Source organism: Nerophis ophidion, linkage group LG03 (assembly GCF_033978795.1).
Source record: "Nerophis ophidion isolate RoL-2023_Sa linkage group LG03, RoL_Noph_v1.0, whole genome shotgun sequence".
In the NCBI taxonomy this organism is placed as follows: Eukaryota; Metazoa; Chordata; class Actinopteri; order Syngnathiformes; family Syngnathidae; genus Nerophis; species Nerophis ophidion.
In genome coordinates, this window is record NC_084613.1 from 68,150,873 (window position 1) to 68,175,598 (window position 24,726).

Consider the following 24,726-nt stretch of genomic DNA (forward strand, 5'->3'; position numbering starts at 1 on the left):
TTCACTGACCGGCTTTTCATGTGTGGCAGATAAAACAGCAAAAAAATTTGCATGAAAAATCAACTCACTGAAATAGTGGAGCCCTGGGCATTTGTCTTTCCAAAAAGATGGTCGCCGACACGTTGATGGCATATACTATGAACCAATTTTTCTTAACAAAGTGTTGGGCCGCGAGCGCCCCCTAGTATTTAATATTTGTGTTTTTCAGCTGCGGTCTGCATAGGCCACACCGGGACTTAGTTGTTATACACTTTTCTACCACTTGTGGCAGTAATGAAAATATAAAACTACCAGAGTGAAATTCAGGGAGAAATTTCTTAAGCGAAAAAATTATGAATAAAGTGGTATTTTCATTTCCATCCATCCACATATTTTCTACCGCTTGTCCCGTTCAGGGTCGCGAGGGATGCTGGAGCCTATCTCAACTGTATTCGAGCAGTAGGTGAGGTACACCCAGGACAAGTCGCCACCTCATCGCAGGTATTTTCATTTTTGCACTTTAATTTTATTGACTGTTTAGTTAAAAAACATATTTATTATTTAGTTAATTTATTTTAGCAGAAAATAATGTATATTGTATGTAAAGTTACTTTGTCTAATCAGTCTGACCTAAGCATAAGGTTTATTTGTTAAATAAAACATTTATCATTGTGATTAAAACATGCTTTTATATAATTTTACAAGGTAGGGAATTGTAAGTAGGTCACATATTTTATTTTATTTAATATGATCAAAATCAGGCAGCACAGTGAAAGAGGGGTTAGTGCATGTGCTTCACAATACGAATATTCTGTGTGGAGTTTGCATGTCCTCCCCGTGACTGCGTGGGTTCTCTCCGGGTACTCCGGCTTCCTCCCACTTCCAAAGACATGCACCTGGGGATAGGTTGATTGGCAACACTAAATTGGCCCTAGTGTGTGAATGTTGTCTGTTTATCTGTGTTGGCCCTGTTTTTGTTTCCTTTGTAGCCAGTTCAGTTTTAGTTTTGTTCAGCCTAGCCTTCCCTAAGGTTCAATGCCTTTTCTTAGGGGGCAATCACCTTTTTGTTTATTTATTTATTTCTATTTTTTTTACCTGCATGCTGCTTCTCCCACTGTTTCCGACATCTACAAAGCAATTAGCTACCGGCTGCCACCTACTGATATGGAAGAGTATTACACGGCTACAAAAGAAACAAAAATAGAATGCTGGAAGACAGCAAAGACTTCCTGTGGAGCAAAGATGGCGCCCACAATGTACATCCGAACATGACGTGACAATCTACAATGTCCCACAATGAAAGATAAAAACAACATGTAGGGCACAGCGTGAACTGACGGATGCAGTATCACCAGCAGGAAGTACAAGCTACAAGCAAAAGCGCTCAGCCATTCAAACCTTAAACAATGTGCTGTCTTATGTATTTTTAAAGTTATGTATTACGTTGCCATTTCATGCTTTATTATCACAGTAATGCATTATTGCCCACTTTGGAATGGGGTTCTTGCAATGTGTTTTTCCACAAAAATATTTGTCAAAAATGTTTATCTTTTTAATACTGAATAATATATTTTTTAACATGTCGAAAGCCGGGCTTCACGGTGGCAGAGGGGTTAGTGCGTCTGCCTCACAATACGAAGGTCCTGCAGTCTTGGGTTCAATCCCAGGCTCGGGATCTTTCTGTGTGGAGTTTGCATGTTCTCCCCGTGAATGCGTGAGTTCCCTCCGGGTACTCCGGCTTCCTCCCACTTCCAAAGACATGCACCTGGGGATAGGTTGATTGGCAACACTAAATTGGCCCTAGTGTGTGAATGTTGTCTGTCTATCTGTGTTGGCTCTGCGATGAGGTGGCGACTTGTCCAGGATGACCCCGCCTTCCGCCCGATTGTAGCTGAGATAGGCGCCAGCGCCCCCCGCGATCCCAGAAGGGAATAAGCGGTGGGAAATGGATGGATGTCAAAAGCCAAAAAAATAAATAAGTGCGGGGCAAAAATGGTTTCTGGCCCACATTTTGGACACCTCTGGCCTAAAGCAAAGGACATAGAATATTCAATTTTCCATAAACTGAATACGAAGGTCCTGAGTAGTCCTAAAGTCAATCCCGGGATCGGGATCTTTTTGTGTGGATTTTGCATGTTCTCCCCATGACTGCGTGGGTTCCCTTCGGCTACTCCGGCTTCCTCCCACCTCCAAAGACATGCACCTGGGGATAGGTTGATTGGCAACACTGAACTGGCCCTAGTGTGTGAATATGAGTGTGAACTTTTTCTGTCTGTCTGTGTTGGCCCTGCGATGAGGTGGCAATTTGTCCAGGGTGTGCACCGCCTTCCGCCCGAATGTAGCTGAGAAAGGCTCCAGCACCCCCTGCTACCCCGAAAGGGACAAGCGGTAGAAAAATGGATGGATGGATTATTTTATGCAACATATTGTGGCGTTTTCTGCAGATTCCGTGTCCTTTCAGGATTTGGGGCTGTTGGCGGTACTTTGATTATAGATTTTTAAGATTTCATAAAAAAGGATACAAGCCTTTTTAGATATACTGTATCAAGGTTTTGCTGTTTCTAAACTAGAAGTTTTCAAAGTATGAGCCTCACTTCAAAGAATATATTAGGAATTTAAAACACATTACATTTTCTCTTTGACATAATGTACGTTAGCCAAGCAGATTTAGGACAAACATGTTTTTCTTAATTTTTGTAAGTCCACTTTGATCAAAATAAGACAGATTTCACATACACAAAAGTGCTATAATCTGAATACATCTCACATCCTCCTCAATATTTGCTTACCATCCATGATGCCATCCAGAAGTTTTTCGCCATCATGTTTCTCAAACTCATGCACCTAATTGAAGCAGAAATGTAAGAGGGGAAAAAATGATGCATATGCCCGAGAAGCAATCCTTTTTTTGCTGTGGGTGTGAATCTTCTCCCTTGAAGGCTTTCATCCCAAAAAAAAACAAAAAAAAGATTTGTGCCTCCTTTTGTCACTTTGGTTCTTTATGAGTTAGAAATCCTACATTAACAGTAGACAACATAAAGTAAAATATGTAAAATACCCAAAATCCCTTAATGGTTCTCTTTCCTAAATTATTTAGTGGAGGTATGGGGATGTAATTACAAATGTACACTCAATTCATTAACCGTACTATAAAAATATCAGGATAAAACATGTTGTTGGTTATAAAGAACATACAAACCCTTCATTCATTTTCATGCAGAAAAAAATAATGCACAATGCAAATAACTACCCAACAATATACAACCTAAGGGTAAAATTGAACTCAAAACTACACTTTCTTTGGAATTTTGCCTATGGTTCACAATCATTATGAAATACATGACAATGATTGATATTTTTTTAATGCATTCTAAATATTGAATAAATATAAATAAAAGTTTGCTTACAGCAGAGACAATTGGAGCTCCTCTATTCCGCCCATAAATTCCAATAAATAACCATTCAAAAAGTGCTAACAATACTCCCGTTTAAATTTTGTGACTTGAATATTAACAAAGTATTAGTGATATTGTAACAAAAGCTCTAGCACAGACAAACTATTTCTAGCGGCGCAATTTCGACATGATCGAATGGCAAGGTGTTTCCTCGCTTCTTTGTTGTAGATCATAAATCATGCATCTCACTCGGAAAGTAAAAGGCTGAGGACGTACTCCAACAAGTTGGTCCACTTTGACAGCCAATTAGGACCCGGAAATGGCAAGAAAGACACGAAAAGACGCTTGGTACCCTCCGCCTTCCCACCAAGTTTCTTTGCGTCGATTACGAGACATTATGTTTATGTTTGTTGTCTCTCATGAAGTCTGCAGGGAGTAATAATCAGTGAAGAAAATAAAAGGAAACGTGATACTTTTTTAATTTATTAATACATTGCGTATGCTTAAAATGATCATAATACGTAAATTATTATAAATGTGCCTGTTACTGCATTACATATAGACTGACATCATGTATATAGAACCTTAAGGGAGGTGTCTGGATATTTTTTAGGGAATCTATATGTAAGCAGAATTGAGCGTCTCCTATAGGCTCCATTGTAAGTGGACTTTTGATCGCATTTATTTAATATTTAGAATGCATTAAAAAAACAAAACATCTATAGTCATGTCTCTCATAATGATCTTGAACAATAGGCAAACATCCAAAAAAAATCAACATCCAGTTCCCCTTTAAGCAAAGAAGTCAAATAATGTACTAATTGATATGAGACAAATAATTAAATTCAAGGGTGTGATTAATATTATGCATTTTTTTGACACACTAGTATATATCCATCCATCCATTTTCTATCACTTATTCCCTTTGGGGTCACGGGGTGCGCTGGTGCCTATCTCAGCTACAATCGGGCGGAAGGCGGGTTACATCCTGGACAAGTCGCCACGTCATCGCAGGGCCAAACTAGTATAAATGCTCATTTATATTACTGCAGTGGTACCGCAAATCAAGAGCATGTTTTGAGATGACAGCTGGTCTTGGCTAATAGTTATGCTTTAAACAAGGATGTGAGTTGCAAGCATCCTCTCTAATAATTGGCGTAGAAAATGTCAGAGCGAACCCCATAAGATCTGACCAAAACAGCAAGCATTAGTTTATAGGAAGAGATCGACATAGCTTTGTTTTTCCAACCATCGGAAGGAAGAAAGTGAATGAGAAGAACAAGTGTATGATGTGCATTGAATTAAAGACAGAATTAATCAAAAACATGAAAGAGCGCTTTGCCAATTCCATCCCTCCATCCATTTTTCTACCGCTTGTCCCGTTCGGGGTCGCGGGTGGTCGTTGAAGCCTATCTCAGCTGCATTCAGGCGGAAGGCGGGGTACACCCTGGACAAGTCGCCACCTCATCGCAGTCTTTGCCAATTTGGTGAAGCAATTTGAGCGTTTTACGGGTACATCTCGTTTGCACCACACTGAAGCAGAATAAGTCTAACGGCAACCAATGCTGGTAAAATACAATCTGAATGGCACACATTTATCTATGAAAATATGGAAAAGCTGCAAATGTTGTGTTTAACTGAGAAACCACTGAATTGAGATGTTATAAAAGTCTTCTCTTCAAGGTAAATGCTGTACATTATTATTACATTACTTCACACAACTATTGTACTTTTAAGTAGTACATTACACTGTATTTTTCCAATCCAAAAGATTAGTTCAGTTAAGTTTATTTTGAACATGCATACAATACAATAACAATATAATTTTATTTTTATTTCCATTTGTTTCATGACAGCATGTCCGAAAAGGAATCCTACACCTTTTCATATCATAGCTGTTGTATCCCATTTCTTTGTTCTCTGTTTGTAACAGAACAGTGAATGAATAATAAGTTAATATACCATAAGTAAGTAAAAAAAATATTAAATACATAAATAATCCTTATCTCATTTTAAAAGAAGTTTCAATATATTTGTTCTTCTTTGTACTTTGTGAACACCTGTAGTTTGAACAGTCTCTTAAACTGAATCATATTGGTGCTTTGTTTCCTTGCTTCATCCATTCCATAATTTAATTCTACATTAGAATCAAAATCAGAAGTACTTTATTAATCCCCGAGGGGGAATTAAGTACTGATATTCTAAAGGTCTTAAGTGTTCTATGTGCATGTATAGGTTTTGTATTAGATTTCCCTCTAAGTTTATATTTCTCCTCTTTTGTTAAGATTTGTTGTAGATTTTTGGGTAAAAGGTTATGGTTTGTTTTATTCACAATTTTAGCTGTTTGCAAAATGCACCAAGTTGTTTAATTTCAATATTTTTGATTCAATAAATAAAGCACACAGTTGTAATTGTTTCCCCATATTTCTACACAATAACTCAGATATGGTAACACTAGCCAGCAGTAGGGAATACAAAGTTATTTTTGGTCCAGAACATATTTTGCTTTATTCGTTATAGACATGTTTCTTGCTACTTTATATTGTGTATTTTTTATATGAGATGTCCAATTAATTTTATCATCTATTATTACAACCAAAAATGTGTTTCTTTTACCCTTTCAATATCTACTCAATCTTTTTGTATTTGTGTTTGACTTTCCCTTCTGCTGATACCAATTAGCATTATTTTAGTTTTACTGAGATTCAAAGATATATATTTTTTTGTCAAACCATCTATTTGTTCATGTCTTCTGTTATTATTTGTATTAGCTTCTGTGTGTCCTCTCCTAAAGAAAACACAATTGTGTCATCTGCAAATAGCACTTTGCAACTTAACTTTGTAACTTTACATTAATTGATACTTTATCAATGTTGTTTACTTTACAAATGTTGTTTACATAAAGATTGAACAATTTTAGTCTCCTTATTGATCCCTGTGGTACGCCACAAGATATTTTCAGCTCTGTAGACGTTTGTTCGCCTGTCTTCATGTATGGCTTCCTGTTGGTTAAATAGCTTCTTACCCAGTTCAAGAACAACCCTGTAATGCCATACCGTTCTAATTTGTTTATTAAGATATTGAAATTGATTGTGTCAAATACTTTTGTTAAATCCATTAAAACTGCCGCTGCACACTGTGTGCTATCTATTGCATTGGGAATCTCTTCCATTATTTCAATTGAGGCCATTGATATTGAAATGTTGGCTCTGTGTCCGTATTGGTTGTCTGCGAGTGTTTCTAAGTTAGTTTGTTTTTTTAATTTTTTTAAAAATTTGCAATTTTGGAAAGTCAAGCACCAATTAATTTGATTTCAGTTCATTTTAATGGGAGACGTTGATTTAAATATACATATTTGGAGTTGAGTGCGCCCTCACAGAACCAATCAAGCTCATAAGTTGAGATGCTACTGTATCACCATTCGTCATCCGCTTTACTATTTCACATCTTTATGGGCGGCGTGTTTCAGATGGTTGAGCGGGTGCCCAAAAATTTGAGCAAAACCTGCAAAACAGGCTTGTAGAGATGATATCGCCGCTGTGTTCTTAACTGACCTAACGTATATTTTGCTTTACCCCGGTATTATTGAGCACTGTACAATGGATAAACCACCTTGACTATATATATATATATATATATATATCTATATATATATATATATATAGATATATATATATATATATATATATATATCTATATATATATATATATATATATATGTAGGTGTGGGAAAAATCACAAGACTACTTCATCTCTACAGAACTGTTTCATGAGGGGTTCCCTCGATCATCTGGAGATTTTTTATTTTTTATTTTTTATATATATATATATATATATATATATATATATATATATATATATATATATATATATATATACATTGGTGATTGGTTTAAATTTTGAACAAATGTAGTGTGTAACCCGCCTTCCGCTCGAACGCAGCTGGGATAGGCTCCAGCCAGCCCCACGACTCCGAGAGGGACAAGTTGTGATTTAATAACATTTGCTTTCCTCCCCCTCCTGTTCAGGCATGTTGAACCGTGTCATCATGAGATAGACACCAATGTAACCATGTTGTATGCATAATTGATATAATGAAAATTTAAACTATTATTATGAGATACTTTGAGTGTAGACGATATGTGTTTATAATTTATATACAAACCCCGTTTCCATATGAGTTGGGAAATTGTGTTAGATGTAAATATAAACGGAATACAATGATTTGCAAGTAATTTTCAACCCATATTCAGTTGAATATGCTACAAAGACAACATAGTTGATGTTCAAACAGATAAACTTTTTTTTTTTTGAAAATAATCATTAACTTTAGAATTTGATGCCAGCAACACGTGACAAAGAAGTTGGGAAAGGTGGCAATAATCACTGATAAAGTTGAGAACTTCTCATCAAACACTTATTTGGAACATCCCACAGGTGTGCAGGCTAATTGGGAACAGGTGGGTGCCATGATTGGGTATAAAAGCAGCTTCCATGAAATGTTAAGTAATTCACAAACAAGGATTGGGCGAAGATCACCAATTTGTAGGCAAATTGTCGAACAGTTTTAGAACAACATTTCTAATCGAGCTATTGCAAGGAACTTAGGGATTTTACCATCTACGGTCCATAAAAATCATCAAAGGTTCAGAGAATCTGGAGAAATCACTGCACGTAAGCGATAATATTATGGACAGTTGATCCCTCAGGCGGTACTGCATCCAAAACAGACATCAGTGTGTAAAGGATATCACCACATGGACTCAGGAACACTTCAGAAAACCACTGTCAGTAACTTCAGTTGGTTGCTTCATCTGTAAGTGCAATTTAAAACTCTGCTATGCAAAGCAAAACCCCTTTATCAACAACACCAAGGAACGTCGCTGGCTTTGCTGGGCCCGAGCTGATCTAAGAGGGACTGATGCAAAGTGGAAAAGTGTTCTGTGGTCTGACGAGTCCACATTTTAAATTATATTTGGAAACTGTGGAAAATAACCATCCGGATTGTTATAGGCGCTAAGTTCAAAAGTCAGCATCTGTGATGGTATGGGGGTGTATTAGTGCCCAAGGCATGGGTAACTTACACATCTGTGAAGGCACCATTAATGCTGAATGGTCCATACAGGTTTTGGAGCAACATATGTTGTCATCCAAGCAACGTTATTATGGACGCCCCTGCTTATTTCAGCAAGACAATGCCAAGCCACATGTTACAACAGCGTGGTTTTGTAGTAAAAGAGTGCGGGTACTTTCCTGGCCCGCCTGCAGTCCAGACATGTCTCCCATCGAAAATGTGTGGCGCATTATGAAGCCTAAAATACGACAGCGGAGACCCCGGACTTTTGAACGACTAAAGCTCTACATAAAACAAGAATGGGTAAGAATTCCACTTTCAAAGCTTCAACAATTAGTTTCCTCAGTTCCCAAACGTTTACTGAGTGTTGTTAAAAGAAAAGGTGATGTAACACAGTGGTTTTCCCAACTACTTTGGCACGTGTTGCAGCCATGAAATTTCTAAGTTAAATATTTTTTTGCAAAAAAAATAAAGTTTATGAGTTTGAACATCAAATATCTTGTCTTTGTTGTGCATTCAACAGAATATGGGTTGAAAAGGATTTGCAAATCATTGTATCCCGTTTACATTTACATCTAACACAATTTCCCAACTCATATGGAAACGGGGTTTGTATGTTATTGTTTGATGTCGTAGTTGATTCCTTGCAAAAATCCATGCACAGCTTTGAAAAAACTTGATTTTAAACAAAACAAGCTAGAAATGTGCTATGAAAGGATCAAATCTTAGCTCCCAAATGTGATGTGTCTTTTTTTTAATTTTTACATTGATACAGTAAAAAACAGATTCAATATTCTAACATTCACAAAAAAAGAAAAAGCACAAATTATGCAAACCATGAGTCCAAATGTTTCCTATAACACAAGTCCCCTTTTGTTAATTAAATCACAAGCCATTGGGATTTATCACCCAAACAACCAAGGTTGTTGGTACTTTAGTAACGAGAAACAAAATATATTCATAGTAATCCTTGACATTCAGACGCTGAGGAAAGTGGGCAGATGGAAGCCTCCTGAAGGCTATCAGATATCTTTCCATTTATTCACAACATCCTCTGTTGAAGCTTATACCATTAAAAAAAAAAAAAAAAAAAAGACCTACTTAAACAATATTGATACCACACAGCTAAAATAATATGTATCGGCAGTAATATTACCATAAAATTACACAATCAATATTGAAGGGTAGGCTTAAACTTTCATATAAAAGGTATTCCAAAAAAATTTACCATGTAGGAATTACGGCCATTTATTTCAAAACTGCAAGAGAAAAGTATAGAAAAAGGTTAGAACTGCTCATGATCCAAAGCATACCACATCATGCTCAGTACTGTTTTTTGATGACTGAAGATACATTGTGTGTGACATGTATAAACAAGATTTGTTCTTGTGGCCACATTTTTATCTTAAGTATTTTTTGTGTAACACCAGCCTAAAACTGACTGCAGCCAAGTGAGTATTGTATAATACAATCGCCATATTATGCTATAAAGTTTTCGGCTTGTAAGGACTATGTGGGTGTTACTTCATGTCTCGACGGCTTTTTTAGCATTTAAAAACTGTTTTTAGGAAGTTGTTAACACATTTTTTTATGCTATATCTACATCTGCGGTCCCCTCCAAGGTTTCTCATTTTATCCCATTGGGTTGAGTTTTTTCTTGCGGGATCTGAGCCAAGGATGTCGTTGTGGCTTGAGCAGCCCTTTGAGACACTTGTTATTAAGGGCTATATGAATAAACTTTGATTGATTGATTGATTGATTTAAAATTACGGCCCTCTGACCAAACACGTTTTCAAAATGCAGGTAGTCATACCAAACTATCTATTTTTGAAAATTCAGCTAATCATGCTAAGTATCTAAATATACTGTATAGCAGGGGTGTCAAATATACGGCCCGTGGGCCGGAGCAGGCCCGCCAACAGGTTTTATCCGGCCCGCCTGATTAGTTTGCCAAGTATTAAAATGAGTTGCATTTTTAAAAAAAAATTCTGAATGAAAGAAACTGCTGTTCTGAATGTGTCCACTGGATGTCACAATAGCAATTCTGTTAGGACCAGCAAGAGGTACAAAGTAAAACGTGGAAACTTAAAACCTGCCGTTTTGTGTCTTCTGCTTCAAACACAATGTTATTTGGCACCCTTACTCCCCAATAATGTCTTTGTGTGGGTTTTAAGAATAGACGGTAGTATCTTGTGTACTCGGATAATCAACTTTTACCTTGAAAATCATTTTTTGGCTTGAAAATCAACTTTTACCATTGCAAGATGCCTCGTTGTCGTCCTTTTTCCATAATAATAATATTATATAGATAAAACTCTTTTCTATACACCCAAAACGCTTCGGAATATCAGAGCCATTAGAGGCGGCACATGGACCAAACCGGTGAAATAAGTGGTTCTACTAACGGGTTCTAGGATTACCGCCACACAGGCGCCAACTAAGGTATGAAAATATAGTGGGAAAACTTAACCCCTTTGAATAGTTTTACCCCCGATTCTCACAGTTTGTTGAGTTAACTCTGGATTGATACGTGGACATGACAAAGGAGGTGTTTGATACCTCAAAGAGTTTACATGTTGTGTTTTTTGTTCAATCCCAGAAATACTGCGACTTAAAGTTTAATTCTGGCTTCGTAGATAAACTGAGACCACGTCTAAACTCATTGTGTTTTTGAAACTGCACCAATTTCCTCAGAATTTTCGACAAACTTGAAGTGTTTTTTCCAGAGGATTATTTGAGATTTGTACGTTTTCACAATGTGCTTGTTCTATTTTTGGCCAAAGTAAACAACCTGGAGTTGTCTTTATTTTGAAGTTATCATGCCATGATTTTACCATCCCGGCCCACTTGGGAATGGATTTTCCTCCATGCGGCCCCTGAGCTAAAATGAGTTTGACACCCCTGCTGTATAGCCTTTTAAAAGCGACTAGAGTAGTTTGCTGACATTTATTTGCCTCGTTGTGACGTGAAAACTAATTAACCAAGTAACAAAACGTATTAATTCCAGCATCCATCGTCATCAGGATACGAAGAAACGAGGAGGAGGACTTTCCATGATTTGCTCTCCATGCTTTCAAGGGGATTACTAAAGAGGTCATCATGCACACTGACTTGGAGAGATCCGAGATAAGGTAGGCTGGATTCACTTAATCCAGGGAGGGAGGGTATAAAACATCTCGCCATGAAGGAGAAGTCATCATTGGAAAGTTTTCCAGAACGGGAACACTCTGAAAGAAACTAACTCTGAAAATGGTGAGATACATACAGTATATGTATTTATTGACATTGTTTTTTCTGAACATGTTTATGTCTGTGTGATCAGTCAGCCACTGCAACCATAATGCGTTCTGTCAAATCAGCCGCAACATGTCTTCTCCTGTTGTCTGCTCTTCTCTACTGGGCTGACTCTTACCCCGACATGGTCTCCTCGGATGGTAACGCGCCTCCTTTCCGAAAATCTTACAAAGTTGGTTCGACACCAGAGTGTTCACGCTGTTATCTTTCTCACAGCTGCGTGCAACGAGTGCGCGCTGAAAAAGAACGAGCTTTTCTCTGGGGACTTTCCCATCTATCAATGTATGGGTTGCTGTTTCTCCAGAGCTTACCCGACACCTCTCAATGTCAAGAAGATGATGATGATCCCCAAAAACTTCACCTCGGAGGCAACGTGCTGCATCGCAAGGGACAGCTACGAGGTAGAGAACACCTTTGAAAAATTCTAGAGTTGTGACGTTTGAAAACGAGTCAAATCTTTTAAACAGCTCTTTTAAGTGAACAAACCACAATAACCGATTCGCAGTTTATATACGAATTATACATACAAATTGCCCAGGCTTCTGCGTGCCACACAACTGAAGTGGAAAATGAGTCAGAGTCAAAGTATTCGTAGACTTAGACTTAGACAAACTTTATTGATCCACAAGGGAAATTGTTTCTTACAGTAGCTCAGTTACAAAGGTTGGAAAGGATAATGCTGGTATAAAGTAGACTAAAAATTTACCATAGTAGCAATATAACATATAACATATAATGTAATATTTACATGTTATATATACAGTATATAATTTATACTGATATATTATTATATCATATTATATCTATTTTTTTATATAATATATACAATATATAACAAATAATTAGCAGCATTTGGATTCACATTCTCTAATAAAGGATTGAAGGAACTTTATTGTCATAGCAGCACCTATGAGCACACGTGAGACAGAGGGCATAACATTTTGTACCCGAGGTCCCAGACTTAGCTCAACGAGTACCACAAGAACAATAGCAAGTACGTAATAATTTCAATTGAAAACGATATAATTTTTTTATATAAGGGACAATTAATATGCATGTGGGATGGGATATGACACCACCCTATGGAATGTTTACAAAGTAAACAAAATGTAGTTATTCTCAATAATTCAAAATACAGACACTCATTGCCACACAGCGCTTCAAATGTTGTGGCTTCACCACATCATATATATTTTTGAGACATTTATTTAATTTTTGTTTTAATTAAGCATTTTCAAGCTTAAAACTGGGTAAATAGATAGATAGATACATACATACATACAGTCGAGGTCTCTGCTTTGTCCGTTATACAGTGCTCAATACCGAGGTAGAGCGGAATATACGTTAGATCATGAAAAAACCCAGAGGCTGTTTCATCCCTACAAGCCTGTTTCGCAGGTGTCCCTGCTCTTCAAGGGTTTAGAATCCCCTGAAGAGCAGGGACACCTGCGAAACAGGCTTGTAAGGATGAAATAGCCTTTGTGTTTTTTCCTGACCTAACGTAGATAGATAGATAGATGGATAGATAGATAGATATTTATTATTGAAATATTTATTACCACCTTATGTTGTATATTGTTGTATGAGCTGTCCACTTGATTTTGTGTCGTCTGCAAATAGTACAGACTTTAAATCTTTTGTAACTTTACAAATATTGTTTATACAGCGATTGAACAATTTTGGTCCCAGTGTTGATCCCAGTAGTGATCCCTGGGTTACACCACATAACCTTATAAATTCAGTTCAGTTCCGATTATTTATTTGAGGTAAAAAAAAGAAAAAAAAAAGCAGTAGATCCATTTCCGTATTCAGCAAAAGCAACAACAATGTTGCGTTTAAACAGTTGCACAGCGGAATAACTATGAGATCAAAAAGAGTAAGCAGAATTAAAAATACTTATAATCGCCTACCCCTTTTTAATGTAGTCACATTACATAACAGCTGTTGATTGCTTGCAAGATTAATGAATACCACAAGTTTTACAGAGGTCAATATCAAATTCACAATAATTGTACAAACATATTTATTAAATTGTCATGTTTAGTCATGATAGACAACAATAGACTTATTTGTGCGTCGATAAATAATACCCTGTCTTTATGTGGTGCAGTGATTGTGACACTAGAGTGAGAATAAGCGGTTTAGTAAATGGTTGGATGGAATTTGACTTTTTGCAGTTGTTCTCCTGCTGAAAGCCAAATATTTTGCCGTCTTACTGTATGTAATTATTGTTGAGTAGTTTTAGTTGTGAGAACTTCATATTTTATCTCATTGGTTAGTTATAGTTTGATGTTTCCCTGATGCTTTCAGGCCTGAACGCTACACATTTCCTCAGGTCAATGAGCATTTTTTATTTAATATAATTAAAGAACTCCTCTCTGAGCTGCTACCTTACCGTGGTAGAGGAGTTTGCGTGTCCCAATGATCCTAGGAGCTATGCTGTCTGGGGGCTTTCATGCCCCCTGGTAGGGTCTCCCAAGACAAACAGGTCCTAGGTGAGTGATCAGACAAAGAGCAGCTCAAAGACTTCTATGGAATTACAACAAAATGAACCCAGATTTCCCTCGCCCGGACGTGGGTCACCGGGGCCCCGCTCTGGAGCCGGGCCCGGAGCTGGGGCACGATGGCGAGCGCCTGGTGGTCGGGCCTGTCCCCATGGGGCCCGGCCGGCACAGCCCGAAGAGGCAACGTGGGTCATCCCTCCAATGGGCTCACCACTCATAGGAGGGGCCATAGAGGTCGGGTGCATTGTGAGCTGGGCGACAGCCGAAGGCAGGGCACTTGGCGGTCCGATCCTCGGCTACAGAAGCTAGCTCTTGGGACGTGGAACGTCACCTCACTGGGGGGGAAGGAGCCTGACCTAGTGCGCGAGGTAGAGAAGTTCCGGCTGGATATAGTCGGACTCACCTCGACGCACAGCAAGGGCTCTGGAACCAGTTCTCTCGAGAGGGACTGGACCCTCTTCCACTCTGGCCTTGCCGGCAGTGAGAGGCGACGGGCTGGGGTGGCAATTCTCGTTGCCCCCCGGCTCAAAGCCTGCACGTTTGAGTTCAACCCAGTGGACGAGAGGGTAGCTTCCCTTCGCCTTCGGGTGGGGGGACGGGTCCTGACTGTTGTTTGTGCTTACGCACCAAACAGCAGTTCAGAATACCCACCCTTTTTGGGTACACTCGAGGGAGTACTGGAAAGTGCTCCTCCTGGTGATTCCCTTGTCCTACTGGGAGACTTCAACGCTCATGTTGGCAACGACAGTGAAACCTGGAGAAGCGTGATTGGGAAGAATGGTCGCCCGGATCTAAACCCGAGTGGTGTTTTGTTATTGGACTTTTGTGCTCGTCACGGATTGTCCATAACAAACACCATGTTCAAACATAAGGGTGTCCATATGTGCACTTGGCACCAGGACACCCTAGGCCGCAGTTCCATGATCGACTTTGTAGTTGTGTCATCGGATTTGCGGCCTTATGTTTTGGACACTCGGGTGAAGAGAGGGGCGGAGCTTTCTACCGATCACCACCTGGTGGTGAGTTGGCTGCGATGGTGGGGGAGGATGCCGGACAGACCTGGCAGGCCCAAGCGCATTGTGAGGGTCTGCTGGGAACGCCTGGCAGAGTCTCCTGTCAGAGAGAGTTTCAATTCACACCTCCGGGACAACTTTGAACATGTCACGAGGGAGGTGCTGGACATTGAGTCCGAGTGGACCATGTTCCGAACCTTTTATTGTCGAGGCGGCTGATTGGAGCTGTGGCTGCAAGGTTGTTGGTGCCTGTCGTGGCGGTAATCCCAGAACCCGTTGGTGGACACCAGCAGTGAGGGATGCCGTCAAGCTGAAGAAGGAGTCCAATCGGGTTCTTTTGGCTCATAGGACTCCGGAGGCAGTGGACGGGTACCGACGGGCCAAGCGGTGTGCAGCTTTAGCGGTCGCGGAGGCAAAAACTCGGACATGGGAAGAGTTCGGGGAAGCCATGGAAAACGACTTCCGGACGGCTTCGAAGCGATTCTGGACCACCATCCGCCGCCTCAGGAAGGGGAAGCAGTGCACTATCAACACCGTGTATGGTGCGGATGGTGTTCTGCTGACTTCGACTGCGGATGTTGTGGATCGGTGGAGGGAATACTTCGAAGACCTCCTCAATCCCACCAACACGTCTTTCTTTGAGGAAGCGGTGCCTGGGGAATCTGTAGTGGACTCTCCTATTTCTGGGGCTGAGGTCGCTGAGGTAGTTAAAAAGCTCCTCGGCGGCAAGGCCCCGGGGGTGGATGAGATCCGCCCGGAGTTCCTTAAGGCTCTGGATGCTGTGGGGCTGTCTTGGTTGACAAGACTCTGCAGCATCGCGTGGACATCGGGGGCGGTACCTCTGGATTGGCAGACCGGGGTGGTGGTCCCTCTCTTTAAGAAGGGGGACCGGAGGGTGTGTTCCAACTATCGTGGGATCACACTCCTCAGCCTTCCCGGTAAGGTTTATTCAGGTGTACTGGAGAGGAGGCTTCGCCGGATAGTCGAACCTCGGATTCAGGAGGAACAGTGTGGTTTTCGTCCTGGTCGTGGAACTGTGGACCAGCTCTATACTCTCGGCAGGGTTCTTGAGGGTGCATGGGAGTTTGCCCAACCAGTCTACATGTGCTTTGTGGACTTGGAGAAGGCATTCGACCGTGTCCCTCGGGAAGTCCTGTGGGGAGTGCTCAGAGAGTATGGGGTATCGGACTGTCTTATTGTGGCAGTCCACTCCCTGTATGATCAGTGTCAGAGCTTGGTCCGCATTGCTGGCAGTAAGTCGGACACGTTTCCAGTGAGGGTTGGACTCCGCCAAGGCTGTCCTTTGTCACCGATTCTGTTCATAACTTTTATGGACAGAATTTCTAGGCGCAGCCAAGGCGTTGAGGGGTTCCGGTTTGGTGGCCACGGGATTAGGTCTCTGCTTTTTGCAGATGATGTAGTCCTGATGGCTTCATCTGGCCGGGATCTTCAGCTCTCACTGGATCGGTTCGCAGCCGAGTGTGAAGCGACCGGAATGAGAATCAGCACCTCCAAGTCCGAGTCCATGGTTCTCGCCCGGAAAAGGGTGAAGTGCCATCTCCGGGTTGGGGAGGAGACCCTGCCCCAAGTGGAGGAGTTCAAGTACCTAGGAGTCTTGTTCACAAGTGGGGGAAGAGTGGATCGTGAGATCGACAGGCGGATCGGTGCGGCGTCTTCAGTAATGCGGACGTTGTATCGATCCGTTGTGGTGAAGAAGGAACTGAGCCGGAAGGCAAAGCTCTCAATTTACCGGTCGATCTACGTTCCCATCCTCACCTATGGTCATGAGCTTTGGGTCATGACCGAAAGGATAAGATCACGGGTACAAGCGGCCGAAATGAGTTTCCTCCGCCGGGTGGCGGGGCTCTCCCTCAGAGATAGGGTGAGAAGCTCTGCCATCCGGGAGGAGCTCAACGTAAAGCCGCTGCTCCTCCACATCGAGAGGAGCCAGATGAAGTGGTTCGGGCATCTGGTCAGGATCCCACCCGAACGCCTCCCTAGGGATGTGTTTAGGGCACGTCCAGCTGGTAGGAGGCCACGGGGAAGACCCAGGACACGTTGGGAAGACTATGTCTCACGGCTGGCCTGGGAACGCCTCGGGATCCCCCGGGAAGAGCTAGACGAAGTGGCTGGAGATAGGGAAGTCTGGGCTTCCCTGCTTAGGCTGCTGCCCCCGCGACCCGACCTCGGATAAGCGGAAGATGATGGATGGATGGATGGATAATTAAAGAAATGTGAAAAATATAGATATAAAAATGTATGTTAAACTGTGAATGCTAGCCAGCCAGTGGTGTTCTTGTTATAAATTTAGGTTTGAAGAATAGTAACATTTAAGAGAAAAAATTTATTTTTGTAAAATCATTATACTGTAAGAAGTTTTCTATTGAACACAGTTCAAGTAGCTTTGCTGGTTAAATATATATATATTTTTTCCCCTAACTTTTCTTGACCGGCTGTGCAATTGCTTGAACTTTGCTGATGTCCCCATATTTTTTGTGAAAAAAATGTAATTCATATATAGCTGACATATTTTTTGTATGATAAAAATAAATGAAATAGAAATGTTATACTATATAAAGAATTGATTTTTTTGTAATATTTTGTACACGCACACACACACACACACACACACACACACGTATATAGGGCCCAATAGCTATATGTGTATATATATATATATATATATATATATATGTATGTGTGTGTGTGTGTATAGATATATATATAAACATGTATATAAATAGACATATACAGTATATACATATATATATATATATATATATATACATATAATTTATATACATATATATTTATATATAAATAGAATCTTCATCAGGGTATTTTAAAATCTGTATATATACATATATATACATATGTGTGTATATATATATATATATATATATATATATATATATATATATATATATATATATACACACACACACACACATGTGTAGCTGAGATAGGCACCAGCGCCCCCCGCAACCCCAAAGGGAATAAGCGGTAGAAAATGGATGGATGGATGGATGGACATCCATCCATCCATATGTGTGTGTATATATATATATATATATATATATATATATAAATATATATATATATATTATATACTGTATGTATGTATTTATATGTGTAAATATATATAAGTATAAAAATATGTATATTCATATAAGTAGCGTCCAATGGCTCTATATATATATATATCTATATATATATATATATATATATATATATATATGTATATATGTATATATGCAGTATGTGTATATGTATGTATATATATATATATATATATATATATTCAGTATGTATATATATATATATATATATATATATATATATATATATATATATATATGCAGTATGTATATATATATAGATATATATATATATATATATATATATATATATATATATATATATATATATATATATATATATCAAAAAGCCATTGGACCCTACTTGGCAAGTACAAGTAAAGATAATATCTAATATTTGATTTCAATTTTATTTTTATAGTCTGTGAGGTTAGTACATTCTATTCTATTTCTCAATTGTATTTTTTGGCATGGAAACCCATCAACTGATTTCATTTATTGATCCAAAATATGTGGTTGAAAAAAGGACCATATTTGGATGTCATATACATATATGCACTTTAAAATGTTCATTAATTTTAAAGGTCTTCTTGAAACACAAGATTAGTGATTGGCTATTGTGTTTAATTATCTGTTTTTTCACCCTGCAGGTAAGACACATGAACATAATCGTGAGAAACCACACCGGGTGCAATTGCGACACCTGCATGTATCACAAGATCTGACAGATAAAAACAATAAGTTATGGGAATGATTCAACTTCACTCTGCAATTTCATATTTGCAATGAGCTATTCCTTTCTTTCTTTTTTTTAATCTCAATTTAGGAATGCATGTTCTTATGTTGACCAGGTCATCATTTTTGCAGCTTTGTTTTGCTTGATGTGTCATGTACCCAAACAATGTGAGCCCGCGTGTTGATCTCATTTGTTGTATATGCAACAATGAAAATGTTGTCAGTTGTGAATGGAATTACGCAGATGCAATAAAAGAAATAAAAAGGAGAAACGTTACTTTATAAATTGAAAACCTTATTGTTGTTTTCAAAATAAAATGTTCGGCAGGTTAAATGCTTTTGTAAAGGTTGGATAAAAATGTTTATCTCAACATTCTGCAATGTACCACAATACCCGACATTAATATATCATAACCATGCATTTGAAAATAATCTCAACAGTATAAGGTTATTTTAAAGTCTACAAAAATGTATCCAACATGATGACTTATTGACACTACAATTTAAAAGTTAAAGTACCAATGATCGTCACCCACACACATTCCATCCATTTTCTACCACTTGTCCCGATCTGGGACGCGAGGATTGCTGGAGCCTATATCAGCTGCATTCTGGCGAAAGGCGGTGTACACCCTGGACAAGTCGCCACCTCATCGCAGGGCCAACACAGATAGACAGACAAGATTCACACTGGGTGTGGTGAAATTACCCTCTGCATTTGACCCATCCCCATATTGCAGACATTCTAACCACAAGGCCAATGAGCAGGTTTGTTAATAATTTGTTATTATGTATAATTAAATCAGCCAACAAAGCAAAGAAAAATACAATTTAAATTGCTGCATAACCTGTAATGAGGGCGATAGGTTGAGAATTTTGCATACATTTGGCTTTCCAGACTTGTGTACGCCATTTTTGAGTGTCTTTTCAAAACAAATTGTTTTGTTGGCGGTCTTTTTCACATGCAAATTATCTCCTCCAAGCCTCCTTTCCAGCAAACTGCGACTGCATCGCCGCCCTGTCAGCCATGTTTATAGTTGTAGCGGTTTGCTTCAATTGAACCATTCCAGCTGTACACTACTTTTTATTAATAAATGGCAGGATTATAGCTTTCTCTTTAAAATGAATGAATGAATCAATCAATGATTATATATATAGCCCTAAATCACTAGTGTCTCAAAGGGCTGCACAAACCACAACGACATCCTCGGTAGAGCCCACATAAGGGCAAGGAAAACTCGCACCCAGTGGGACGTCGGTGACAATGATGACTATGAGAAACCTTGGAGAGGAACTCATATGTGGGCAACCCCCCCCCCCCCCCCCCCCCTCTAGGGGAACCGAAAGTAATGGATGTCGAGCGGGTCTAACATAATACTGTGAAAGTTCAATCCATAGTGGATCCAACACAACCGTGAGAGTCCAGTCCAAAGTGGATCCAACACAGCAGAGAGAGTCCAGTCCACAGTGGAGGCGGATCAGCAGCGCAGAGATGTCCCCGGCCGATACACAGGCGAGCGGTCCATCCTGGTTCCCGGCTCTGGACGAGCGGTCCATCCTGGGTCCAGACTCAAGACAGCCAGCACCTCACCCATGGCCACTGGACCGGACCCCCTCCAGTGGGACATAGGAGAAAAAGAAAAGAAACGGCAGATCAACTGGTCTAAAAAGGGAGTCTATTTAAAGGCTAGAGTATACAAATGAGTTTTAAGGTGAGACTTAAATGTTTCTACTGAGGTGGCATCTCAAACTGTTACCGGGAGGGCATTCCAGAGTACTGGGGCCCGAACGGAAAACGCTCTATAGCCCGCAGACTTTTTTTGGGCTCTGGGAATCACTAATAAGACGGAGTCCTTTGAACGCAGATATGGTACAATACAATCAGCAAGATAGGCTGGAGCTAGACCGTGTAGTATTTTATACGTAAGTAGTAAAACCTTAAAGTCACATCTTAAGTGCACAGGAAGCCAGTGCAGCCTTTTAGTTTATAATACTACCTCCCAATTTGAAATTAATAATACAGCATTATACATACCCTGTTTATCTCAACTACAAGTAGTCGGGTTATGCTCATGCTCCATCGCTAACGTATCATTACATTTATCCATCGTGTTATCTAGTAATTGTTGTACAGTGCATTATAGACAAAGAAGACTGTTTTAAATGTAACACAAAATGCTAACAAACAATGTATGCTAAACCCTAAAATGCTAACAAAAAATGTACGCTAAACCCATGTTAGTGTCCTACTTGGGGCGGCGTGGCCAGCAACTTAAGGGCTCCAGGTTCGATTCCAGCTTCCGCCATTTAAGTCACTGCCGTTGTGTCCTTCGGCAAGACACTTTCCCCACCTTGCTCCCAGTGCTACACACAGCGGTTTAAATGTAGCTTAAATATTTGGATAATGGGTTTCAATGTGTAAAATGATTTGAGTCCCTAGAGAAAACATGCTATATAAAAATAATTAACTTCGCTTCACTTGGAGGAGGCTGTATGCTTACATTTGGTCATATATCTGCTGTTATTGGACTTACCGCTTCATTGTATCCACCGTTTCCATAAATTGTAAGAACTGTCATGTGCAATTAAATGTAGTTTTGAACAAATCCTTCTTAATATAAAAAAGGAACATTTTCTTTGCGGTGCACAGTGCTGTTTTATTATGCAGCCATACTGGGTTGGACTTTGATCCCAGATTGGACCTGTGTCAGGAAGGTTTCCAAATGGATGTTTTACTTAAAGGGGAAAATCACTTTTTTTTGGGAATTGTACTCATCATTCACAACCCTTAGGCAAGACAAGAACATGTTTTTCTTTTTTTATGCATTCTAAATATTGAATAAATGCAATCAAAACTCCACTTATAATGGAGGCTTGTTCTAATTCTGCCTAAAAAATCCGAACAGCTCTATTAAGGTTTTATATACACACTGTAAGTATATATGTAATTAATTAACAGGCACATTTATAATAACATTTTAATATCTACATATTTGATCATTTTAAGCATTCGCGTAGCATTGATTTCAAAAACGCATCACAACGTTGGCTTTTTTCCCCACTACATCACTGATTAATACTCACTGCAGTTCTCATGAGCGCAACAAACATGATAAAACATCACTTACTGTATAGTGTCTGCTGTCATTAGGATGCCGACTGATAGAATCTTGTTATAGTCCCGCTTTGGATGAAAAATGCCTCATAATCCTAGAGAGGAAGAGAAGGATGGAACCAAATGTCGTCGTTTCATGTCAAAGTGTACAAACTATTTGGATTACATCTTTGTCCTTCTACTATCCAGGTGAGAGGCATGATTAATGATCTACAATAAACTTTCACAAGCCTAAATAGTTTGTCTGAGTTACCGCTTATAATAACAATATCACTAATACTTTGTTGATAATCAAGTCACAAAACAGAATTGGAATATTGTTTCCGCTTTTTGGATGTTTTTTTATTGCGTTTTATGGGCATAATAAAGGACCTCCCAATGACTCCGCTGTAAGCAGACTTTTATTTACCTTTATTTATGAGTTAAAATGCTTTACAAAATAAATACGTCCGTCGTCATGTCTTTCACAATGATACAAAAATTCCAAAATAAGTGCAGATTAACTTAAATTTAACACGTTCTCTCCCATTAATTAGTTTTGGTACAACACATGTAGGGGTATTGTTATGGCTTATTTTGATAATTGAGTAACCTACAGATTAGTTTGTTCGATTAAGCATTAATCGAATGAAACACATTTTGTAGCTTTAATGCATATTATAGAAAAAAAATAGTTAAGATAAACAACTATTTTTCTGCCCTAACCTTCACTCGTCTTAAATATGTTGAAATTCCACTTTAAACGTATGTGCATTAATAATAAAAAAGTTAAATAAATAAAAAAATCTTGGTTGTTTGCTGGCACATAGATCATCACTTCACCACCACTTTCATATGTGTTCTATAGAAGCAGCTGTAGAAACACTATGTCCATGTGTTTAAAGTTGTGGGTACTCCATGCAGTCTGGATTTATCAATTTTTATAAGTTACACTTAAATCAGGGGTCCCCAAACTTTTGGACTTGGGGGCCACATTGGGTTAACAGTATATGTATATATATATATATATATATATGTATATATATATATATATATATATATATATATATATATATATATATATATATATATATATATATATATATATATATATATATATATATATATATATATATATATATATACACTGTATATATATATACGTATATTAATATATATATACTGTATGTATTTATATATATATACATATATATATGTACATATATATACGTATATTAATATATATATATATACATATATATATATATGTACATATATATATATATATATATATATATATATATATTCCTCGAGCACTAATTGACTGAAAAGTGCGCTTGTCCCTTTCAGGGTCGCGGGGGTTGCTGGAGCCCATCCCAGCTGCATTTGGGCAAAAGGCGGGGTACACTCTGGACAAGTCGCCACCTCATCACAGGATTATCGAAGCATCTGAATAAAAATCCTAGCCTTTTGCTAATCAAATTAATCAATTTAATCACTTAACACACGCATCAAACTCAATTCAAGATTCAATTTAAAAAAGAAGTATAAAACTAAAGTATGAAAATCGTTTCACCAAAATAAAATAAAAATAAATTAAATAAATAAATAAGAAATATATAATAAAACATAACCTGGGGACAGGTTGATTGGCAACACTAAATCGGCCCTAGTGTGTGAATGTGAGTGTGAATGTTGTATGTTTGTCTGTGTTGGCCCTGTGATGAGGTGGCGACTTGTCCAGGGTGTACACTGCCTTCCGCCTGAATGCAGCTGAGCTAGGCTCCAGCAACCCCCCGTGACCCCAAAAGGGACAAGCGGTAGAAAATGGATGGAAGGACACGCATCAAACTAAATTCAAGTGTGAATTTGAAAAAAAAGTAGAACACTAAAATATGAAAATCGTTTTACAAAAATAAAAAAAGTTGTTTTTTTTTAATAATGGGGAAAGGGCGGGCTCAAAAATATAATAAAATAAATACAAAATTATAATAATAAAACACAACCTGGGGATAGGTTGATTGGCAACACTAAATTGGCCCTAGTGTGTGAATGTGAGTGTGAATGTTGTCTGTTTATCTGTGTCCGCCCTGCGATGAGGTGGCGACTTGTCCAGGGTGTAATCCGCCTTCCGCCTGAATGCAGCTGAGATAGGTTCCAGCGACCCCCCCGCGACCCCAAAAGGGACAAGCGGTAGAAAATGGATGGATGGACACGCATCAAACTAAATTCAAGTTTGAATTTTTTTTAAAAAGTATAAAACTAAAGTATGAAAATCGTTTTACAAAAATAAAAAAATGAGTTTTTTTAATAATGGGGAAAGGGCGGGCTCAAAAATAAAATAAAATAAATACAAAATAATGATAATGATAAAACAGAACCTGGGGATAGGTTGATTGGCAACACTAAATTGGCCCTAGTGTGTGAATGTGAGTGTGAATGTTGTCTGCCTATCTGTGTTGGCCCTGCGATGAGGTGGCGACTTGTCCAGGGTGTACACCACCTTCCGCCTGAATGCAGCTGAGATAGGCTCCAGTGGC

The 24,726-nt window shown here is 38.8% G+C and overlaps 1 protein-coding gene across 2 annotated transcripts in view; it reads left to right on the forward strand.

Annotated features, from left to right (window-relative positions):
- The window catches only part of cga (glycoprotein hormones, alpha polypeptide), a 23,664-nt gene extending 4,295 nt beyond the window's left edge, over positions 1-19,369 (forward strand). The window contains exons 2-6 of one of the 2 annotated variants that reach the window (XM_061895911.1): positions 396-480; positions 11,456-11,700; positions 11,771-11,882; positions 11,959-12,143; positions 19,008-19,369. In XM_061895911.1, coding sequence (XP_061751895.1) covers positions 11,698-11,700; positions 11,771-11,882; positions 11,959-12,143; positions 19,008-19,082 — 375 coding nt within the window. In that variant the 5' untranslated portion in view covers positions 396-480; positions 11,456-11,697 and the 3' untranslated portion in view covers positions 19,083-19,369. The remainder of the gene's footprint in view (positions 1-395; positions 481-11,455; positions 11,701-11,770; positions 11,883-11,958; positions 12,144-19,007) is intronic. The other variant, XM_061895912.1, reaches the window with a different exon arrangement.
- Positions 19,370-24,726: the final 5,357 nt, after the last annotated feature.